A 23832-nucleotide genomic window follows, 5' to 3' on the forward strand; every position below is an offset into this window, starting at 1 on the left:
TTTTCTACTCTATAGCTTGTCTTTTCATTCTCTTAACATAGGGGAAATGTTTTTAATTTTGGTGGAGTCCAAATTATTAATTTTCCCTGTTTTGGATTGTGATTTTGGTGTCACGTCTAAGAATTCTTTGCCTAGCCCTAGGTCCCAAAGACTGTCTCCTATTTTTTCCCAGAAGTTTCATAGTTTTACATTTTGGTCTGTGATCCATTCTGAGTTAATTTTTATATAAGGTGTGAGGTTTCCTTCAAAGCTCACTGTTTTGCCTATGGATGTCCAGTTGCTCCAGCGCCATTTGTTGAAAAGGCTGCCTTTCCTTCATTGAATTGCTTTTGCGTCTTTGTCAAAAATCAGTTGGGGGGGGATTGGCCCCGTGGCCGAGTGGTTAAGTTTGCGCGCTCCGCTGCAGGCGGCCCAGTGTTTCGTTGGTTCAAATCCTGGGCGCGGACATGTCACTCCTCATCAAACCACGCTGAGGTGGCATCCCACATGCCACAACTAGAAGAACCCACAATTGAGAATATACAACTATGTACCGGGGGGCTTTGGGGAGAAAAAGGAAAAAATAAAATCTTTAAAAAAAAATCAGTTGGGCATATTGGTGTGGGTCTATTTCTGGATTCTCTATTTTATTCCATTGATCTGTGTGCCCATCCCTCTGCTATAATACACAGTCTTGTGTATTGTGTAATGTAGCTATACAGTAAGTCTTGAAATTAAGTAGACTAATTCCTTCCACTTTATTCTTTTTCAAACTTGTTTTAACCATCCTAGTTCCTTTGCACTTTTATATAAATTTTAGCATAATCTTATTTATATCTACAGAAAATCTTACCGGGGAGTTTTAATAGGAATTGTGTTATACCTGTATATCAATTTAAGGAGAATTAGCATCTTACTATGTTGAGTCTTTCTATCTGCGGCCATGATATGTCCCTTCATTTATTTAGATCTTTGATTTCTCTCCACAACATTGTGCAGTTTTCAACAGTCTAGTTTTGTGCATGTTTTGTTAGATTTATGTCTAAGTATTCCATTTTTTGAGCAATTGTAAATGGTATTGTATTTTTAATTTCAGTAATTCAAGTTCACGTGTTCATTTTGAACTAGTATGTAGAAATAAACTTGATCTTCATATGTTTTGTATGTTTATCTTGCTTGTGACTTTGCTTAATTCACTTACTGTAGGATTTTTTGTTCTTGCTGTCTGTAGATTCCTTGGGATGTTCTCTGTAGACCATCATGTCATCTGCTAACAGGGACAGTTTTATTGCTTCTTTCTGATCTGTATCTGATCTACAGTTAAGACATCATTTTTCTCAGGCTGCTTTCAAGATTTTTTCTTTGTTTTTAATTTTCAGAAGTTTAATTATGATGTGTGTTGGCATGGATTTCTTTGAGTTTATCCTGTTTGGGGTTTGCTCATCTTCTTGAATTTGCAGGCTTATGTCTCTTGCCAAATTTGGGGATTTTACAGCTATTATTTCTTCAATTACTTTTTCAGTTCTGCCTGTTTTCTCTCCTTCTGGGGCTCTGATGCCATGAATGTAAGATCTTTTGTTATAGTCTCATGGGTCCCTTAGGCTCTGTTCAATTTTCTTTTTTTAATCTATTTTCTCCCCATTGCCCAACTAAGTTCATTGTTTTATCTTCCAGCTCATGATTCTTTCCTTTGTCCCTTCTACTCTACTGTTGAACCCATTTACTGAGTTTGTTATTTTGGTTATTGTTTTTTTTATCCTAAAATGTTCATTTTTTTCTTTGTATCTATTTCTTTGCTGAGGCTTTCATTTTTTTTCATTTGTTTCAAGCATGTTCATAATTACTTGTTGAAATATTTTTACCATGGCTGCTTTAAAGTCTTTGTCAGATAATTCTAACATCTCTGTCATCTTGGTATTGGCATCTCTTGATTGGCTTTTCATTACTGCTGGGTGAGAATGGGAGTTCTGATCCCACGTGGTCTCCACTGATACCATGTTGGTGATGGTGGGGCTTATAACCACTGTGGGTAATGAAAGTCCTGACTCTCCCCTAGGCCTCCTCTGACACTCCCAGTGGGGCGGGAGAGGGGCACCTAGTTACTGCTGGATCTCCTGTGGTCCCCACTGAAACTGCCAGGAAGGGTGGCTCGTTACCAGCTATTCTCCCTACTTAGGCTTTGTTGACAGCACCCCTGTAGGGATGTTGGGATGTCTTGTTATAGTCTCTTGAGGGTAGTAGCCTAAGCTCCATACTCAGCATTTACTGGTGTGGGCGTAGGTGGGGCCACAGTTTTTTCTATGGAGTTTGGCTAAAGTAGAGTGGTTATCATCAGAGTTTTCTGTCTTACTAAGCTGTCCCTTTCCTGGTCCTTTGGCTAGAGAGGAGGCATTTGTTGGTTGTTTTTTTTTTTTTAGTCTGCCCCTGTTGGGTTGTGTTTCTGGGTTGCCAGCTTCTTCATCAACTTTATCCCCATTTTATTCTGACCATCTTTATTTTGAGTACTTATCCTTTACCTGGACTATTGAGTTGGCCACGTAGTGAGTCTTTCACACCATAATCTCTGGCTTCTGCTACATATTCTCCACACTCTGCCAATGTTTTCACCCTAGGAAGCAGAACTGACCATGTCATTCTCCTGTTTGTATTATTGTCCATAAAATAAAGTTCAACCTCCTTTGTAAGGCACTGCAGATCCTCCAAGATCCACTTCCAACTTTGCCTTTCCAGCGTCAATTTCTACTAAGTCCTTCTGCCTACCCCTTTGCTCTAGCTGTGCCATATACTTCAGCTCTTCTTCTTCCTTCTGTCTCCACTGCCTTTCTTTACTCTGGGGAACCATAGTTTCGAAGTTAAGAGCAGTAGAATTGGGCTGCCTAAATTTAAACTCTCTGACATTTTCTACCTGGATGATCTTGGGCAACTATACCTCTTTGTGCCTCAGTTTTCCCATCTGAAAAACGAGGATAATACTAGCACAGGGTTGTTCTGAGGCTTAAATTAAATACTCTACATAAAGCTTTTAGCAAATTGCCTGATTGCAGAGGAAGGCCTCGATAAATGTGACTTGTTAGTATAATTAGTTATTAAATTAATACTTGTTTGTTCAAAGTTCAGTTTAAATCTTACCTCTCTCTTAAGTCTTTATGGGTCCTCCCCACTGCTCTTACATTATTGGACTTTACTACTCTTTCCCATCTGCACCCACACCACTTAACTTACATTGCTTTTATCCTTCATTCTGTTTGCCTTGGAGGTAGCTAGGTTGCAAATCTCTCTCACTGACCACATTTGTTCATTTCTGGATTCACTCAAACGAAGGAAGCATTTACTATGAGTCGTGCACTGGGCCACGGAGGTGACTAAGACATGGACCTGCCTTCAGGCAGTTCTCAGTCCTTGGTAGCAGCAGAGTACTTTGCTAAATAAATGGTTCCAGTGGGGCTTAACAAATATTTCTTGGCTTAAGACAAGCAGCTGTACCTTAGGATAGTAAGATAGGCTGATCCAGCCTAAAAGGCATTGCAGTGTGTTAAAATTAGAAACTTTTGTGAGCCATCCATAGTACTGAGCTCTGCCTAGCCCTAAGGGAAGGCCCCAGACTTTGTGTTAGAGCTCTGCTGTAATAGCACCTTCATCTGTGGCCACTCTGTGAGTCCTGTCTGGACCACACTAGGTCCAAGACCTGATCTGTAACTCACCTCTCATTTGCAATTCAAGACAAAGCTCCTTGTCCGGGTCTCAGAAATTATATAGCTGTCATTTATGGTTCAGAAACTGTTCATTCTGTTTTATTTTTAAAAAAAATTTTAATGGATTTTATTTATTTTTTTTAAGATTGGCATCTGAGCTAACAACTCTTGCCAATCTTTTTTTTTTTTTTCCTGCTTTATCTCCCCAAATCCCCCCAGTACATAGTTATATATCTTAGTTGCAGGTCCTTCTAGTTGTGGCATGTGGGATGCCGTCTCAACGTGGCCTGACGAGCGGTGCCATGTCCACGCCCGGGATGCCAACAGGCGAAACCTTGGGCCGCCGCAGCGGAGCATGCAAACGTAACCACTCGGCCACAGGGCCAGCCCCGAATTTTATTGTTTAGAGCCGTTTTGGGTTCACGGCAAAATTGAGTGGAAAGTATAGTGAGTTCCCATGTATCCCCTGCCCCCAAACATGCGCAGCCTCTTCCAGTGTTACGGGCTGCAGTGTCCTCCCAAATTCATATATTGAAGTCCCAACTCCTAGTACCTCAGAATGTGATCATATTTAGAAATAAGCCCTTTAGGGCCGGCCCCATGATCAAGCAGTTGTGTTCCTGCACTCTGCTTCGGTGGCCTAGGGTTTTGCTGGTTCGGATCTTGGGTGCTGACATGGCACCGCTCATCAGGCCATGCTGAGGTGGCATCCCACATAGCACAACCAGAAGGACCTACAGCTAGAATATACAAGTATGTACTGGGGGGCTTTGGGGAGAAGGAGAAGAAGAAAAAAAAAAAGAAGACTGGCAACAGGTGTTAGCTCAGGTGCCAATCTTTAAAAAAAAAAAAGAAAAGAAGATCTTTAAAGGGATGATTAAGTTGAAATGAGGCTTTTAGGGTAGAAGCCTAATCTTATATGATTGGTGTCCTTATAAGAAGAGGGAAAAACACCAGGGCTGCGTGTGAACAGAGGGACGACTGTGTGAAGAGGCAGCAAAAGGGTGGCCATCTGCAAACCCAGGAGAGAGACCTCAACGGAAACCAGCCCTGCCAGCACCTTGAATATAAGTTTTTAACTCATTTGAGTAAATACCAAGGAGCACAATTGCTCGAGCATACAGTGAGAGTATGTTTAGTTTTGTAAGAAATTGCCAAATTGTCTTCCAAAGTGGTTGTGCCATTTTGCATTCCCACCAACAATGAAAGAGTTCCTGTTGCTTCACTTCCTCACCAGCATTTGGTGTTGTCAGTGTTCTGGATTTTGGCCATTCTAATAGGTGTGTAGTGGTACCTCATTATTGTTTTAATTTGCAGTTCCCTAATGTTGATTGATTTGAGCATCTTTCATATGCTTATTTGCATCCATATATCTTCTTTGGTGAGGTATCTGTTCAGATATTTTGCCTGTTTTTTAATCAGGTTTTTTGTTTTCCTATTGTTGAGTTTTAAGAGTTCTTTGTATACTTTGTATAGTTGTCCCTTATTAGATATGTCTTTTGCAAATATTTTCTCCCATTCTGTGGCTTGTCTTCTCATTTTCTTGACAATATCTTTCATGGAGAAAAGCTTTCCACTTTATTGACATCCATCTTATCAATTATTTCTTTCATGGATTATACCTGTGGTGTTGTATCTGAAAAGTCATTGCCAAAACCAAGGTCATCTAGGTTTTATCCTATGTTATCTTCGAGGAGTTTTACTGTTTTATGTTTTACATTTAGGTCTAGGATCCACTTTAAGTTCTTTTTTTGTAAAAGATGTAAGTTTTGTGTCTAGCTAGATTCTTTTTTTTTTTTTTTTTTGCGTGTGGATATCCAGTTGTTCCAGCATCATTGGTTGAAAAGACTATCTTTTCTCCATTATATTGCCATATTCATTCTATTTTAAAGCCTGTATCTGGCCACCTTAGCCCACTCACTTAAGTCCTTGACTCTCACCTCCATGACAGAATTCATTTTAAGAACTTATGTTCCAGGTGCTGTGCTGGGCAGCACAGATGCAGAAGGATGGGACATGAGATCCCCAACAGCCAAGAGCTTGTAGTCTCCACTCTGGAGCTGTTACAAGTGCAGATCTGGTGGTTTCATCCTGCCGCCTTACCAACAGATACTTTGGTAGATGGGCTGGATGTGAAGCCAAATATTTGTGGGCTGAGGATTGAATGATGGTAAAGAAATGGAGAGAGGAAGTGTAGGTTTCCTCAAAGGTGTTTGGCCGTGAAGGAAGGAGATTGAGTGACAAGGACCCAGAGGGGAGCCTGAGCAAGGGAAGATCATTAAAGGGTGGGAGCAATTAAGCCAGTTTATTGTAGATAAGGAGTAGATAAGATCAGGAGTTTGAAAGAAAGAGATTACGTGAGTGATTGGGAAAGAATGAGAAAATGTTTGAGAGAGAAAGGTATACATACACACATGTATATATACACACATACATATACACATGTGTGCACGTATACATGCATATGTTTATGTGTATACACACCTCTGTATATATATGTATATGCATGATATATATACACATATTATATATATTTATATCAGACTCACACAGAGAGAGAGAAGAGAGAAGGGGAGGAAAAAGAGAGATAGAAAGTATGAGAGAAAGAATTATACATATAAATAATCTGTCTCTCTTTCCTTCTTTGTGTGTGTATAGTCTATCTATCTATTTATCCATCCATCCATCCTTTCATCTATCTGTCTATCAGCCTACCTCTCTAGAGAGAGAGCTTGAGATCAGTCAAAAAAGAGAAGATGAAAGAAGGATGAATCATTGATGGGATGAAGTCTTATAGGAAGAAGGAGGAAATGATTTGATCAAAAGCACGGGTAAAAACTCCCTTAGAGACAGGAGGGAGGAAGGTCAGAATCAGATGCAAGAGAGTGAAGTAACCATTCATATAGGTTGGCCTCTATTTTCTCTGGGAAGATGGGAGGCATGAGAGGGATGAGGATGGAGAAGGGAGCTGGAAGAAAGAGGTAGAGGTTTGATGTATTTTCTCTTGGAAATGAGAAAGTGCGATGCCAAGGATGTGTAGGGTCTCCTAGCAACATAAGGGCTTCACTGAGGATGTAAATCAAACATTTATAATGATGCTAATATGAATGATTCTTTTTTGTTGTTGTTTTCAGAAGCACTCAGCCTGTGGGCAGGAAAGCAGGTGGGTAAGGGTCAAGTGGTCTTGGGGTTAGGCCCGGGGTTGGTGGGAGGGCAGCAGAAAGGTCCTGGTAAGAGCTGAGTGTAATGTAGTTATAGTTGCCAGGCTGTGGAGAGAAAAGTGAGTGTAAGACGAGACTGATAAATGCGGGGAGCTGAAGAGTACAAGAAGCCAGAGATCTCAAAGAGGTTGGGGAGCACATTTACTTTGATTCCAGGAGTGAGAGAAGTAGAAGGATAGAAGGTTCTGGTTGGAGAGTGGGATGTCCGAGTGTGAGTCATTCATCCAGCTGTCACTCAACATCAGTATCGGCTCTGTGCACTTACTGTAGGAAGCTCTGGGAACAAATCAAAGAATGAAGATGTGGTCCCTGTCCTTAAGGAGTTCACAGCCCAGATTTCAGAGGTGGTGCCTTTCCAGGTGACGACAAGTTCCAGGATATGTCCCTGGAAATGGTGTGCTGCAAGGGTTTGGAGGGGAAGGTTGGTGGAGCAAAGGAAGCAAAGTGGCTGGCAGGCCAGCATGTTGGATGTGTCATGCACAGGTGTTTATCAGTCCTGCAGAGAAAATTGGAGTGTCTCTCTGCTCAGTCATTTCTCCAGGGCCATGTGTATCCTCTTTCCATCCTGTGATGTGGGAGCTATTTTTCCATTCAAGCCTTTGCATCTCAGACTCTGTGTGACCGCGCTGAGGTCAGTCTGTTGTGGTTTTCGTTAGTGAAGAGTGGAGGGCAAGTGGGTCTCAAAAACCTGCTTCCACACTTTGGTGCAAGAGTCTCTAAAGAACTACCCGTCTTGTGCTTCAAGTTTCCTTTTCTTTCTTGCCCTTAATTTCTTCACCAATAAAATGGAGATAGGAAGGTGCTATAAATCTTTTGTGAGGCAGACACAGCTAGGATAAGTATCTATAAAGACGTAGATAAACAAGCAGAAGTCGATGCTGCAGGAGTCGACAGGAAGCAGTGATGACAAATGAATGAGTGTGTGCACGTGGAGCAGGGGATGCTCAGTGCTCCGGGAGCTCTGGGACTGATTTCATTCTTTCTATGACTTCTAAATGAAGCTCACAAGGAGCCCACTGGCTCTCCTAGCTGAGTTGACCAGAGGTCTTGAGACTTCTGGATGGAAGGCATGGGCTGTGGGAATCCACATATCAGCATTCCAGGTTTTCCATGCCCACACAGAGCTTTGTGAGACCTCATTTCATGGCCCATCTGGGCATTGCTATCTGGCAACCGAATTCCTTTCCTTCCTGTTCCAGAGAGGCTGGCCTGCAAACTTCCCTGACGAGGGGCCACGCAACACATCCCACTAGCTGTTTTGTGAGTTTTGGCTGACAGGAGGGAAGAGGAAGCATGCGTCTTTGATCTTTTACCCCTTGCTTCCCTTTCTGCTCTGACCTTGGGAGGTTGGTTTCTGGCTGTCTGTCAAATTCCAGATTAAACTCAGGCAGTGGGCTTCATCCTCTCAGGGGATGCAATTCCATCTCTTCAGGGGTCCAGACAAATACCACCCAGGTTCATGTTCGTGCTAAGCAGTTCATGACGACACCAGGTCTAATGCGTGATATGATCTCCTGGGCACATGATGGCTCTTTGATATTTTCTGTGCCATTTCTCTCTTTGTAGAGCCTGAGAAGCCAACTGGGGCCAACCAAGATTCAGAACCTCTACTGCCTGATACCAACGTCATCAGGGATGAACTTTTCTTACCAGATACTTCTCTGCTCCTGACACACATCTCCCCAGGTAGCTAAGGGGATAATGAGATTTTTTACACCCTCTGCACACTGTGTAATGAGATAGTCCCCTGCATGGGGGCTCACATGCCAAGGATACTCACCGCTGTTACTGAGATGTAAGATGAAATGTACCATCACCAGGCGCGTTTCATTTTGCATATTCAATGATTACACTCAGTATAAATGGGTGGACTCTTAAGGTTCCAGGGAATATGAATTTGTAGCACTGGGAAGGAGGTTACCTCTAAAATGGAAGCCATGAAAATCGTGTACAATGCATGCAATTAGCTGTCCAGTCTAAGAGAGGGCGCCCATAAGACAGGTTGTCATCCCCATCAGGATACGAACGTGTGTTCAGGAAGTGAACTGGGGTGTAAGTGATGGAAAGAAGCTGTCTCTTTTCAATTGTGCTGCAGTTTGTCAGTAATTAGATGAAGGAGCTTTGGGTATAGGATGAAAGAAAGTTGTTGGAGACTGAGGATTATGAGAATTGGTAGGTGCTGTCCAACGAGACTGTGTTTTGATGCTGGCTGACTGGCCCTAGAGTGTTCTGTAGACATGGTTTTTCTCTAGAATGGTATAGGGTTAATCCAATGGGTTATCACTGGCTGAAGCCCTGGCTTTGAAAATATGCAGCTCCTTAGTCATAATTTGTCCTTGCCAAGATAATCCCCAGGGTTGACTTGTCTGGAAGAGGACCTCATCTAGATCTTGTGCCAAGTGGCTCTCCAGTTAGAATTAATAAACTGGTGTTGGTGGATGGTGTGTTCTCTTGTGGGCTAGGTAAATGTGAGTTGTTCTCCCAGAGCCCATTCCTTTCTAGTCACTGGGAACATTGAGTTGCTGGCCCAGGGCTTGGACCTGTCGCACCCTGATCAAGGCTGCTGGGAGCTGCCAAGTGCCCCTCTCTCTGACACCTTTCTAACTATATTGGTGATGCGCATGAGGGTCACAAACACTGAGAATCGCTGAGGCTGGTCAATGAAATAATGATGTTTGTTCTAGAACAGGGTTTCTCAACCTCGATCCATTAACATTTGGGGCCAGATAGTTCTTTGTTGTGGGGGGGGCCTATCCTGTGCATTATAGGATTTAAGCAGTATCCTTGTCCTCTACCCCCACTGCAGTTGTGACAACCAAAAATGTCTCTAGACATTGCCAAATGTCCCCTGGGGGCAAACTGCCCAAGGTTGAGATTCAGTTTTAGGAGCTAGCCAGTGATGAGGACTTCCTTGAGGAACAGAGCACAAATTTGCACTTGGGGGTGGAGGAGTGCTTCATGCCCCTTATTTTTATACTGGTAGGTGTATTAGTCAGGGTCTTCCAGAGAAACAGAACCAGTAGGAGACATATCTATATATATCTTTATATAGAAGTAGATGTATTTTAAGGAATTGGCTTACACAATTATGGAGGCTGAGAAGTCCCACGATCTGCCTTTGCAAGCTGGAGACCCAGCAAAGCCAGTGGTGTATTCGATCCAAGTCTGAGGGCCTGAGGACCAGGGGAGCCAATGGTGTAAAGCCCAATCTGAGGGCCAGAAAAGATGAGCTGAGCTGAGATGTCCCAGCTCAAACAGTGAAGCAGGAACAAAGGGGCCAATTCTTCAGTCTGCCTTCCTCCACCTTTTCTTCTGTTCAGGCCCTCAGTGGATTGGATGATGCCCACTCCTGTTGGGGAGGGCTATCTCCTTTAGTAAGTTCACCGATTCAAATGCTAATGTCATCAGGAAACACCCTCACAGACACACCCAGAAATAATGTGTAATTTGGGCACCTTGTGGCCAGTCAAATTGACACACAAAATTAACCATCACAGTAGGAGAGACAGAAATGTTTTAATTACAGGGCAAACCGCCAGTGGAAAGTGTCCAGAGCTACCTGGAGCTGGTCCATCCCTATTAAGGGAGGGCTCAGGGAGAAGGGTTGAGAGTAGCTTTTGGCACTGGGGATCATCCTTTCTCTAATTTCTGCAGACCTTGTCTCAGTGGCAGCTGCCCTGGAAGAATCCCTGCCGAGTCCTGCCCTCTGTCTCGGTGTCCTCACTAAGGTCCTCTGCAACCACTTGAAGAGCTGGCTGTGGGGCAGGGCCAGTGAGGACTCACTCTCCTACCCTGGATCAGATTTATAAAGGAGTCACTAAGTGAAACTCCTCCTGGGCCTGTGCCATTGTAGTTCCTGAGTGCTCAGGCCGAAGGGGATCTCAGAGGTCAGGTAGAGCACTTTGTAGACTTTACTGGGCATCTTGTGAAATGAGACTTCGATTCAGAAGGTCTGGGGTGGTGCCCAAGATTATGTGGATCTCACAGCTCCTGAGCGATATTGATGCTGCTGGTCCTTGAACCATACTTTGAATAGTAAGAATCCAGGCCAGAGGTCTGCAAACTATGGCCTGTGGGTCAAATTGGGTCTGCCACCTGTTTTTGAAAATAAGTTTTATTGGAACACAGCCACACTCATTCAGTTGAGTAGTTGAGATAGAAACTACATGACCCTCAGAACCTGAAATATTTACTCTCTGGCCCTTTACAATAAGGGTGTACTGACCCCTTCTCTGGGCTGACTTGTGCCACATGGACCATGGAGGGTCTTCCTGATTGCTCTTTAGGATGGGCGATGCAGAGGTTGTCTTTCTTCACCCTTGACCCGCCTTCCTTGTCCCTCTTCCTCTTGCCTCTGGCTCCTGCAACCCTCTCCATTAGCGCCTGTGGGATAAGGAGACTTGCGGGAAGAATTTCTGTGCCACAGTGAGGCTCCCATCTTGCGTGTGGTCCTCTCGTAGTCCTGAGGAAGTGCTCTGCTTGGCATCCCACTCAGAGCCAGTCAGCCCTGGTATCCTTTTAATCCTCAGAGTGTCTCACCCTCAGAAAGACCCTCAGAGACTAATGCTTACAAAGCTCACACCTAATTGCTCTTTTGGTTTTTCAGCCAGCCAGCCTACATTTACTGAGAGCCACCTTTCATCAGGCACCGTGCTAGATGCGTGGGTAACAAAGTTTATAAGATGCCTCTTCAGTCTAGGAGACAGACGTGTAAACTGATAATTCCAATTACAGTATCATAGCTGCAATATTAGAAGAATATTTGGATACTTTGATAGCCAAAGAATGGGATCTGGAGGATCTGAAGCATCAAGGCAGTAGAATTTTTTTTTTTTTAAATCATGAATTTTTAGTAAATTTTACACAAACATTTTTTTCATCTATTGACGTGATATGTTTTCCCTGATAGTCTATAAATGTGACAGATTACAATTATTTACTTGCAATATTTTTTATAAGTGAGATACCATCTTTTACTTAAAATTAAGCCTTATTCATAGTGTGATATAAATTAGAATTTTGTGGACATCAATTTTAATATTACTGTAAGATAATTCTGCTACCATTCCTGTTAAAACAAAAGTTTGAATACAGGATCCTCTGACTGAAGTAACCTTCAAAATTCACTGTTGTCCCTTATCAATACCTTATTTTTATTATTATTAGTTTTTAAAACTGTGCTGGAATACATATAACATAAAATTTGCCATCTTGACCAATTTAAGCATACAGGTCAGTGGCATTAAGTATATTTACATTCTTGTGCAACCATCACCATCATCCATCTCCAGAACACTTTTCATCTTGCAAAACTGAGACTTTGTACCCAGTACCCATTAAACAATAACTCCCCCCCCCCCCCCCCCCCCGCCCCCAGCCCCTGACAGCCACTGTTCTACTTTCCGTCTCTATGACTCTGACTACTCAGGGTACTTAATATAAGCGGTATCAAACAGTATTTGATCTTTTGTGACTAGCTCATTTCACTTAGCATGATGTCCTCAAGATTCATCCATGTTGTAACATGTGTCCGAATCTTACTCCTTTCTAAGTCTGTGAGTAATATTCCATTGTATGTATATACCACATTTTATTTATCCATTCTTCTGTGGATGGAATACTTTTAATTAATTCTACCTTTAGGCTACTGGAATAATGCTGCATAATAATTGGTGTACAAATATCTGTTCAAATCCCTGCTTTCAATTCTTTTGGGTATATCCCCAGAAGTGGAATTGATGGATTATTTGGTAATTCTATTTTTAATTTTTTGAGGAACTGCCGTACGGTTTTCTGTAGTGTCACCACAATTTTACCTTCCCACCAACAGCACAAGGGTTCCAATTTCTCCACATCCTCTCCAACACTTGTTATTTTCTGGTTTTTTTGATAGTAGGCATCCTCATGGGCGTGTGGTGGTATCTCATTGTGTTTTTGATTGACATTTTCCTAATGATTAGTGACATTGAGCATCTTTTCATGTGCTTAGTGACCACTTGTGTATCTTCTTGGGAGAAATGCCCTTTCAAATCCTTTGCCCATTTTTTACTCAGTTTGCTTGTTTTCTGTTGTTCTTGAGTTGTAGGAGCTCTCTATATAATCTGGATATTAACCCCTTATCAGATATATGATTTACAAATATTTTCTCCAATTCCATGGGTTGCCTTTTCACTCTGTTGTTTGTGTCCTTTGATGCACAGAAGTTTTAAGTCCTGATATAGTCCAATTTTTCTATTTTTACTTTTGTTGCCTATGCTTTTGATGTCATATCCAAGAAATCCTTGCCAAATCCAATGTCATGAAGCTTTTCAATTATGCTTTCTCCTAAGAGTTTTATAGTTTTAGCTCTTATGTTTAGGTCTTTGATCTATCTTTGGTTAATTTTTTCATATGGTGTCAGGCAAGTTCAACTTCATTCTTTTGCATGTGGACGTACAGTTTTCTCAACACCATTTGCTGAGATTGTCCTTTCCACATTGAACGGTCTTGCCACCCTTTATGAAAATCATTTGACCACATATATGAGAAAGTATTTCTGGGCTCTCTGTTCTATTCCATTGGTCTGTATGTCTGTCTTTATGCCAGTACCACACTGTTTTTATGACTGTAGCTTCGTAATAAGTTTTGAAGTCAGGAAGTGTGTGACTTTCAACTTGTTTCTTTTTCAAGGTTGTTTTTGCTATTTGGGATTGCTTGGAATTCCATATGAATTTTTGTATGGATTTTTCTGTTTCTGAAAAAAAAGCAGTAGGATTTTGAGACTGCCATAGAACTTTTTTTTTTAATGAAGTGTTACTTTGTTATCATTATTATTTTGTTCTTCTTCTCCCCAAAGCCCTGCAATACATAGTTGTATATTCTGGTTGTAGGTCCTTCTAGTTCTGGTATGTGGGATGCCACCTCAGCATGGCTTGATGAGTGGTGCCATGTCCACGCCCAGGATCCAAACCAGTGAAACCCTGGGCCAGTGAAGCAGAGTGCATGAATTTAACCACTGGGGCCCGGGGCAGGCCCTGCCATAGAACCTTTTAATTCTCTCTTCAAGGAAACATTTGTCAGACAGATAAGGTTCCGAGGGACATTTTAGGCAAAAGAAAGAGCACAATGAAACGCGTGAGAAGATAAAAGAGCATAGTGTATCTGGAGAACTAAAAGTAATCTAGTATCATGGGACAATTAGACATACTTGTATCTCTGTGTGTATGTGTGTGAGTGTAGATTCAAGTGAGAGATGAATTAGGAGCTAAGGTAGGGGTCAGATATTGTAGAAGTGGACGTGTGTTGTGTTAAGAAGTTTAATGGGGATTAGTTGAAGGGTGGCGCTGTGGACTAAAGTGATCAGATTAGTACTCTATAAAGATGACCCTGTTTTTGAGAGAAGGTGCTAGATTGAGCAGGAAGAATGTGTTGGCAGTGTTGGCAGAAGGAGCAGGTAGGAGCTATTGCAAAACTCCCAGAAATGAAATGATGAGATGGCACTGTGGTAGAATTAGTGGGGATAGATAGGAGGGAATGGATCTGAAATAGCCTTGTCCTACTACATACCCAGACATGTTCCAGTGGCCCCTGGATCCTGAAGTCCTCAGACCTGCAGAACAGTCTCAGAGCTCAGCTTGGTGGTTCCAACTATTCACCTATATCATCCAGTTTTAGGAACTCAAACGGCTATTGAGGTAGGCCTTGTGCTCTGCCTCAGAGGTGCAGGGGTCCTTCAGCAGTAGCCAGCCCCTTCTCAGAGCCCCTGAAGCTCCCATTCCTCAGCCTGTTACTCTTGGGGCCTCTGGCTGCCCCAAGGACCTTGTGATCATTTCTGTCTTACCTGTGCGTTGGTCTGTCTTTCCTTGCTTTGGTCTTCCATTGGAGTCCAACACAGTGAGAGTTGTCTTTTCTGTTGTGACCCATTCCATTCAGTTGTGGAATTGCAGCTCTCTAGGTCTTCTAAATGTAGCCCATGTTTCCAACATCCATGACCCACCTGAGAACCTGTTTCTTCTCCATGGACTAGAGCCTTCTGCTTCTCTAGCTTTCCCAACCTGACATCCTGCCACACCGTGTGACTCAGTTCCCAATCCTCAGCTAGAGCAGCATTGAATAGGAGTCATCAGGGTCTTCACAGCTTCTCTCCCCTCTATCATCAGGAGCTCTCTGAGGGCTTCGCTGAGTGAACTGGGTAAGGATAATGTCAGGTCTGGGCTGCGGCAGCCAAGCCACTGAAACTGAGATCCCAAGTCCCTGTTCTGAACCCTGGTGGGACGGTTCTGCTGATGGGCAGGCTGTGGCCGTGTTCGGTTGACCGTCACAGTCACAGGTGGAGTCACAGAGCTGCGGGCAGGGAGTGGACTTGAGCTCCCAAGTTCTTGTGGGCATTTTAGACCTGGAACCGCTTTGGCAGTTGTGGAATAGCCAGCTCTGGCCCATTGCCAAGGACACGCGTTTGGTGACCTGTGGGATGAGACAAACTGATCGAAGTACGTGGGTGCCGTCAGAGGAGGGGACAGCAGAGACAGGAGAGGAGCCGCCTGTGGCTTGGGGTTCCAGTGCTGTGATTAAAGTGACTAGGGGCTGTGCCTCAAAGGTGAACCAGGGAGAAGGCAAGAAAAAGCACCAGGAAAGGTGAGGGAGAAGTGTTCAAATGTGTTGGGAGGAGATGGGGAAGAGAAAGGAGAAAGGCCAGGAAAAACAGAGACTTGAGGAGTTGCCACTGCCTTGAGGGCCAAGAAGCTTGCCCAGAGCAAAGAGGACAAGACCCCAGATCACAGGCTGGAAAGGCTGGCTGGCATTTAGGAGGCTGACTCTTTGTTCTTGAGCCCAGGCTACCTGGAACATAGCCGCAGGAAAGCAGAATGTGTTCTCATCACTCACTTTGTGTTCCCAAACAGAAGAGAAGAGAGGGAGGGGCCACTGTGATCCTGCTGAAGCCTTCTCCAGGCAGCCTCCTCTGGATGCTGTGGCGGGGCTGACATTCCACGGCAGCGCGGAGCCGGTGATCGCGGAGCACGGGGACATGGCTTTGCTCAGCAACATCCTGGCGGCCTATTCCTTTGTCTCAGGTAGTTGTCCCTTCTTGGCTGGGCCAGGGCTCTCTCCTGGGTGGCCATCCCTGGCCTTCTACTCAGGAGAGAAATGCTATGCCATCATAGGGGGGCTGTGCTGTGCTGAGTTTTGAGATGAAAAGTCTTCTGGTTTGAGAGTTAAGCTTGGCATTCTCTACTTTGGCAAATGAGGGTTTCTAAGAGCTTTATCTTGCTGAAAATGTTGGGTTTTCTTTTGGGGCTTGAGTGAGTGAATGAAGTAGCTTGGGGCTGTTGCCTGCTTCTGTCATGATGCATTTAAATACATGAAAGCACACGTCAATAAAGCAGAAATTAAAAAAATATATGAAAATGCTCCATGGTTTGAGTGACCAAACTGATTTTCCAATGCTTGAGTGAGTTTTTAATTTTTTGATGTTTTGCTTTTGCTTTGTTTGTTTTGCCTGATGTCTCCGGATGCTGTATAAAAAGGAAGGGACTGAAGTTCCGATTAGAATTCCTCTGGGCAAGGACTGGTTTTATTTTCTAATTCTCTAGCCAGGGTTGATGTGTGGTGACCTAAGAGTTCAAATGCAAAGCCTGACATTTCGGTTTACAATGGTGACTCTGAGCCAGGGCCGAGGATAAAGGAAGCTCGTGGCTTCTCCTTGTCTTGGATGGCGTGCAGCCTGATTTTAGAAAGGAGGACTACTCAGGGCTTACCTGGCTGGCTCCTTTCTGGTTGGCAAGATGCACCATGTAGTCTGCGTGTGCCTCCAGTCCAGGACTCTCCCTTCTCGGATCAGCAAAGGCCCAGGTCATCAGTTAGCTCCTCACCCCGCAAGGAAGTCCGGTGCCTGGGGCCTCCTTACCCGGGCACCCACACATCATAGGAATCTCAGCTTTGCTCTTTGTTTAATGCTGTGCTGGGAAGAAAGGACACTGGAACTGGAAAAGAGATGTTTCAAACTCTGGTATCATGTTTCACAAGCAATTGAATGATGATCCCTTAACTCTATAGTGAAGACATCCCCCAAATGAAGTGGGAGATGGAGGCAGGGAGGGTCTGGAGTTTTCAAGGCCTCAAAGGACACTTGCAAATCAGCTGTTGCAAGAAAATGTCTTGGGTGAGAGCAAACAGGGTGCTGGACTTTGGAGCTCTGCTCAGCACAGGAGGTACCTGGCAGTTTTCCATTTCGGTCAGCATGACCCTGAGTGGTGACCATTGAATGTGGAAGCTCACTCAATATGCTGATGTTTACTGTGTGTCTTGTGATCTTGTTAAGGCTGAAAGGGTGCATCACCCTGTTTTTCTCTCCCCTCCAACCTTCCTCCATCCCACACCATATTCTAGAATTAAATATTGCTTGGGATACAGGAAGACAATACTTCTTTCAAGTAAGTATGGACTGAGATAAAAAGAGAATGCAAAGAAATGGAAAGTAGAGTGGCTAAAATAAGTAGAGTGTTGGATCCAGTAAACAGACTTTATGGCTGAAAATTGCTACTGAATGTGAAGAAAGAACACTCCCTGACTATAAAGTAAATGAATTAAAAAATTTAAAATATGAAGGTAAATATAACAGATAATCATTAACAGAAGTAAATAGAACAAATGGATCGGAAGCAGTAATGAAAAGTATGATAGAAGAAGATTGTTGAAAATTTCCTAGTCTTGTAGCTCTCTCCTGTTCTTATTCAGCTATGTCTGGTCTTCAACTCCATAGGGGCCCCCAACCCCTCCTATTTTCTCCCAGCATATCAGTTGCCTCTTATCTTGTCCGTGTGGTCCATCATCTCGGAAACACACTTGCTAATACACACCACTCCTTTATTGCTTTGTCCAGCTTCAGATTAAGCCAACAGGCAAAATCCTAACTCTCAGCAAATCCTGTTTTCTTCTCCTTCTCTCCCTGCACTCAAGTTACTAAAAGTTGCTACAACTTTGCAGATTGAAGCCATTAGAGATTCATGGTCAGCAAACCTCAGCTGAGCCTTTCAAATAGTGCTTCCGTCTTGCCGGTTGCTTTTGGAAACATCTTGTTCCCATTCTTCACAATAGCCATTTCAAACCTTGACCATTCCAATAACTTTAAATATCTGTTTATCAAAATGTACCCTAAAATTAAATGGCAAATGCATGCTAAGAAAAAAAATTGTGGTGTTAGTGAAGAAGGGTAAAGTTTATAATATATAAAGAGCTCTTACAAATCAATGAAAAGATGTGTCCCAAAAGAAAAGTGGACAAAGGATAAGAATCAGCAGTTTGCCAAAAAGATTTTAAAAATACAAGTCACAGATAAAACATAAGCAGCTCAAATTCTACCAATTAAACAAATGGAAAATGAAGAGAACATGAGGTTAACATTTTATTTTATAAAATTTTCAAAGATTTTAGCATATTTGCTGCTGAAGTGAGCACAAAATTCTCAAAGATTTGAGTGATTAAGTCTATAACTTCAGTTTTGGAGAAAGAGTGGGGAGATGAGGACCTGTACATAGTGCCAAGGGGATTGTAAATTGCTACAACCTCTCAAGAGAATGATTTGGGAACATCTGTGCAAAGCCTTAACTTGACTTCTAGAATTTATCCTAAGGAAATTATTAGGGATATGGGCAAAAATTTTACTATGAAAACAATTTGTCTCATAACTGTTTATAATAGTAAAAAGTCAGAAAAATGGGTGGATATTAGTTGAAGTTGAAAGATGTTTAGGATGTGCTGTTGAGTGAACAAAGCCTGTTACCATACAAGAAATGCAGTATAATCCCATTTATGTGTGTATATGCATATGTATATGTAACCACATTTTACTGCAAATTCTATCTGAATGCTGGGATTGTCTCTCTTTTTTTATCACATGAAACAACAACATTTTATTTGGTCTTGATTCAGTGGGTCAGGAATTTGGGCAGATATCAGTGGGACACTTCGTATCTCCTTCACATCTGTGGTCTCAACTGGAATGGCTTGAACGGCCAGGCACTGCCTGGGATGGGTAGGTCTCTCTCTTCTAATTCTCTCATCTCATTCTCTCACTAAAGTGGGAGGATCCAAGATAGTCTCACTCACCTTTGTGGGGCCTTTTTGCTGACCGTCAGCTGGGGCCATGGTTAGTCTCTCATTCTCTAGCACATTCTCCATTTGATCTCTCTCTCCAGCAGACTAGCTTGGACTTCTTTACGTGGTAGCTGGGTTCCTTCTCTGCCTGTGTGGAAGACCTCATAAGACCTGGATTTGGACATCTCAGTGTCCCAGAATGTCACTTCTATCTCATTCTATTGGTCAAATCACAGGTCCAGCCCGGATTCAAGGGGATTGAGTCTTGATAGGAGGAGTAGCAAAGTGACATTCTGTGTCTGTCTGTTTTTAATTTTCTTTTGCTTAGCTGTATTTTTAAGTATTCTGTACTTCATTGATATTACTTTTGTAATAAGTAATGTTATTTTATTGCAATTTAAAATTTTAAATTACACCATACGTATATTTAAAAAATTATCATTTCTTTACTCTTTTCTGACTTCCAGCCCTGTGTATCTAAATACCCTAAATGTTACCACTTGGATGTTCCATAAGCATTTCAAATTCTACCTGGCCTGGAATGGAATATTGGCCTTCTCTTTCAATATGCTCCTTCTTTTGTGTACCATTTAGGGTGCCACCTATACCAGAAATACGACTTTTAGCCTTTTGATGCATCTTCTTCACTGCCTGTATCCAATTGCTTAGGGTCCATCTTTTTCGCATCTCAATGTCCCTCAGATGTATCCCCTCCACTTTATTCCACTTTTGTTCAAGCCCCATCATGTTTTTGTCTGCCTTGTCGTAATGGCATTTTCCATGGTATACTTGCCTCCAGTCTTGCTTTACAGTTTGTGTTTTGTAGCAAAATGATCTTTCTAAAATGTAGATGTGATGGTGCAATTTTTAAAATTTTGTACAATTCTTAATAATCCACCAAAGATCCCCATTATCTCTGGGGTAAAATCCAAACCCTTTGTGTGGTTTAAAAGTTAGAATTGTTTTCAGCTGCAAATAATAGAAAACCTCAACTTGGTGGCCTAAACACATAGGAGTCATCTTACCCACATAACAAGCAGTCTCGTGGTAGGTGGTTGCTAGCATTGGTCCATTGGCTCAAAAATGTAGGAGCCAACATACCTGTGATTCTCATGGCTTTTCTTTTATGCTTGTCATTTCATGGCTGCAAAGTGGCTGCTGTTGCTCTTGCCCTCATTCAAAATTGAAAGAAGGCAGAAAAAGGAAGAAAATTCCAGTAGATCTCCTTTCATGTTTCATTGGACAGAACTGTGTCACATGGCCATCTTTAGCTGCAAGGGAGGCTGAAAAAGTAAGAAAGTAGTCTAGCTTTTTCAACCTCCAGACCAGTAGTTCATAACCAGGGCTGATTTTGTCCTATAGGCTGATTTCTGGCAATGTTTGGAGACATTTTTGGTTGTAACATCCAGCAGTGGGGGTGCTGCTACTGGCACCTGGCAGGTGGAGAAACATCCTACAATGCATTGGACAATCCCCACAACAAGGAATTAACTGGTCCAAGATGTTAGTAGTGCCAAGGTTGAGAAAAATGCTTTAGAGTAGAGACCAGCAAGGGAGAAGGAACTTGAGGATGGTTTGAGGTTTCCAGTCTGCAGATTTTTTTTATGGCTTGCTGGGGCTTTTTGTGCCTGACCTTGACTTCTCCATGCTCTTATTTAGTTATAGCCCTCCCTGACCAAGACCTCACTCCAGTTATTCCAAATCACTTGCCAGGCCTTTTCTCATGCTTTTGCACAGTTATTTCCTTTTCCAAGAATTCTTCTCTTTAGTCCTGGACTGGCTAACTCTCTCCCAGTCTACAGAACTCTTTCTGTGTCATCTTGTCCTCTCTCTCCCCACCCTGACTTAGGTGCCCATTCACCTAAGAACCATCCATGTGACCTCCCCATGCATGTTTTGTTTCTCCCTTTCTCACCACTCGGATTGGAGGAATTAACATTTCTTGTTTTAACTATTTGCAAGCAACCCCTTGGGGTCACAAAGCAATAATTTATAATGAGGACAATAATCTCATTGATACTAATAACCTCATTAATAACTTCTAACAGTGTTGTTCGAAAAATTAAATGGAATAATTGCTCTTTTTAAAATTTTTGTGAGGAAGATTATTGCTGAGGTAACATTTGTGTCAATCTTCCTCTATTTTATGTGGGATGCTGCAACAGCATGGCTTGATGAGTGGTGTGTAGGTCCATGCCTGGGATCTGAACCTGCAAACCCCAGGCTGCTGAAGCGGAGCATGCAAGCTTCACTACACCACCGAGTCGGCCCGATTGCTCTTTTTAATTTAATGTTTGAATTGATAATATATTCTCCAGGATCACTCTTCCATTCGCTTTAGATTTTCCTTAAAATTCACCTTCTCAATGAGATTCCCTCTGGTCACCCTATCTATCTCCTCCTTCCAGCATGCATTCAACACTTCATATCCTCCTTCCTGTTTTTCCTGTTTTCCCTCCCTGATTGCCTATCACCATCAAACATACCACCTATTTTATTTACTTACCTTGTTTATTACCTGTCTCCCCTACCAGAATGTAAGCTCCCAGGAGCACATAAACTTTTGTCTCTTTGGTTGACTGCTATGTCCTCAGCATCTAGAAGAGTCCCTGGCACCTATTAGATGCTCAGCAGATCCGTGAAGGAACATGGCTCAATGATCAAACAATATGAAAAGACATAAAGTAAGACGTCTTCCCCACTGCCACCTCCATCCTGTCCCCAAGTTTGACCCTTCACCAGCTTCTCTGCATCCTTCCAGAGTGCTCTGTGCAGATGTAAGAAAACATGAACATACAGTCTCATCGTCCACACTGTTGTACACAGGCACCATATCATACATACTGGGTTCTACTTTGCTTTTTTCACTGAAAAATATATTGTGAAGATATTTCTTATCAGTGTAGAGAGAGCTTCCTCATTTTTAGAAGAGAATTACATACTGTTCCACCGTACAGGTGAACCGTACAGTGCTGTGGTAAATAATCATGGCATACATACGTGTTCAAGTGCTTTTGTAGAATAAATTCCCAAAAGTGGAATTGCAGGATCAAGGGTATATAAATTATTAATTAAGATGTCATTAATTATTATTAATTAAGATAAATTATTAATTAAGATGAATTTACCAAATTGCCATTTAAAGGGTTTTACCAATTTACATCATACTGATGTATGAGAAGGCCCTGTAATAGCATTTCCAAACTGTTGGATTTTTGGCAATCTGATAGGTGAATAAGATCTAAATGTCATTTAATTTCTGTTTCTCTAGGTCACAGGTCAGCACACTTTTTCTTGAAAGGGCCAGATAGCAAATATTTTCAGCTTTGTAGGCCATACAGTCTCTGGTCTAACTACTCAACTCTGCGTTGTCACATGCAAGCAGACATAGACGAAACATCAATGAATGGGCAGGGCTGTGTGCCAGTAACAAAACAGGCAGCTGGCCGGGTTCGGCTTGTTAGCCATGGTGTGCCAGTCCCTGCTGTAGGGGAGCAGCTTCTCGTATGTTTGAGAGCCATTCGTATTTCTTTTTCTGTGAACTATTCATATCTTTTGTCTTTTCCTTAAAGCTCTTTCTAGGTGCTCTTTCTAGATTAGCCCTTTGTCTCCGTTATAGATTTCAGATATTTTTCCTAATTTGGCATTTGTCTTTTGACTTTGCTTACAGTAATTTCTTTTTAATGCAGAAGTTTTGGGAGATCATTAATTTTTCATTTAACCAATATTCTTTGAATGTAACTGTAGGTATAGCTGTGCAGACTGTGTAGTATTTAACCAGACTTTGAATCACTTTTTCTCTGAGATCGGTGTGAGGGAGGGGGTCTCAGCAGTGAGGGAGCCTAGCCCTCCATAACTCAGTTGAGAGTCGCAAATTTGGGGATTTGAGGAAGTATGGTCATTTCTGTTTTCTATTATCCCCTTTTATATGGGGATCCAATGAAGGCTGAGAACATTTACGTCTCTAGCCCTGAAGGCATTGTAGACTCAGTAAATTTTTGTGGAATAAATAAAGTAACCATTAACTGACCTATAAAATTTGAAAAAATGTTAACGGTTGGAATATCCTCTCCTGGAAGAGTTTGGTGAAAGTTTTTGGCAAGATAAATTAATGTACCACTTTTGAAAAGCCACTTGGCAATGTGTATCAAGAGGTATAAAAATAAATCTCTTTTGACACAAAGATTCCTTTCCTGAGGATCCATTATAAAGCAATGAATTGAACAAATGAATTGAACAAATAAATAGGCAAAAAAGGAAGTAGTAGTGATAAGCACAAAAATATTCCTTCCCTCTTTTTCTGTGTGTGAGGAAGATTGGCTCTGAGCTAACGTCTGTTGCCAATCCTCCTCCTTTTGCTTGAGGAAGATTGTTGCTGAGCTAACATCTGTGCCAGTCTTCCTCTACTTTATGTGGGATGCCACCACAGCATGGCTTGGGAAGCGGTGCTAGGTCTGCTCCCGGGATCAGAACCTGTGAACCCTGGGCTGCTGAAGGGGAGCACGTGAAGTTAACCACTATGCCACCAGGCCAGCCCCCTCCTTCCATCATTTTTAATAAAAAGAATTTTTTTTGCAACAGCCGAAGTATCCAAAGGTAGGAAACTGTTTTTGTAACTTTTTGTGCATTCACTAGATAGAATACTATGTAGCCATTTTTAGGCATAATTGACCGGAAGACTATGGAACAATACAAAAAGATGTTACACATTGTATGAAATGTATATCCCTGTGGGGAGGGGGATGAATGGGTGGAGCATAGAGGATCCTTAGGGCAGTGAAACCACTCTGTATAGATGCTATCATGATGGATACGGGTCATTATACATTTTTTTGAAACCCATGGAAGGTACACCACCAAGGGTAAAC

General features: G+C 42.4%; 1 protein-coding gene across 1 annotated transcript in view; it reads left to right on the forward strand.

Moving 5' to 3' along the window:
* EVA1A (eva-1 homolog A, regulator of programmed cell death) overlaps window positions 1-23832 on the forward strand; it is an 88998-nt gene that overhangs the window by 56038 nt on the left and 9128 nt on the right. The window contains exons 6-8 of the mRNA XM_044772733.2: window positions 6806-6834; window positions 8459-8578; window positions 15772-15942. Of these exons, the coding sequence (XP_044628668.2) occupies window positions 6806-6834; window positions 8459-8578; window positions 15772-15942 (320 nt within the window). The remainder of the gene's footprint in view (window positions 1-6805; window positions 6835-8458; window positions 8579-15771; window positions 15943-23832) is intronic.

This window comes from Equus asinus, chromosome 6, assembly GCF_041296235.1.
Source record: "Equus asinus isolate D_3611 breed Donkey chromosome 6, EquAss-T2T_v2, whole genome shotgun sequence".
NCBI classification, from domain to species: domain Eukaryota; kingdom Metazoa; phylum Chordata; class Mammalia; order Perissodactyla; family Equidae; genus Equus; species Equus asinus.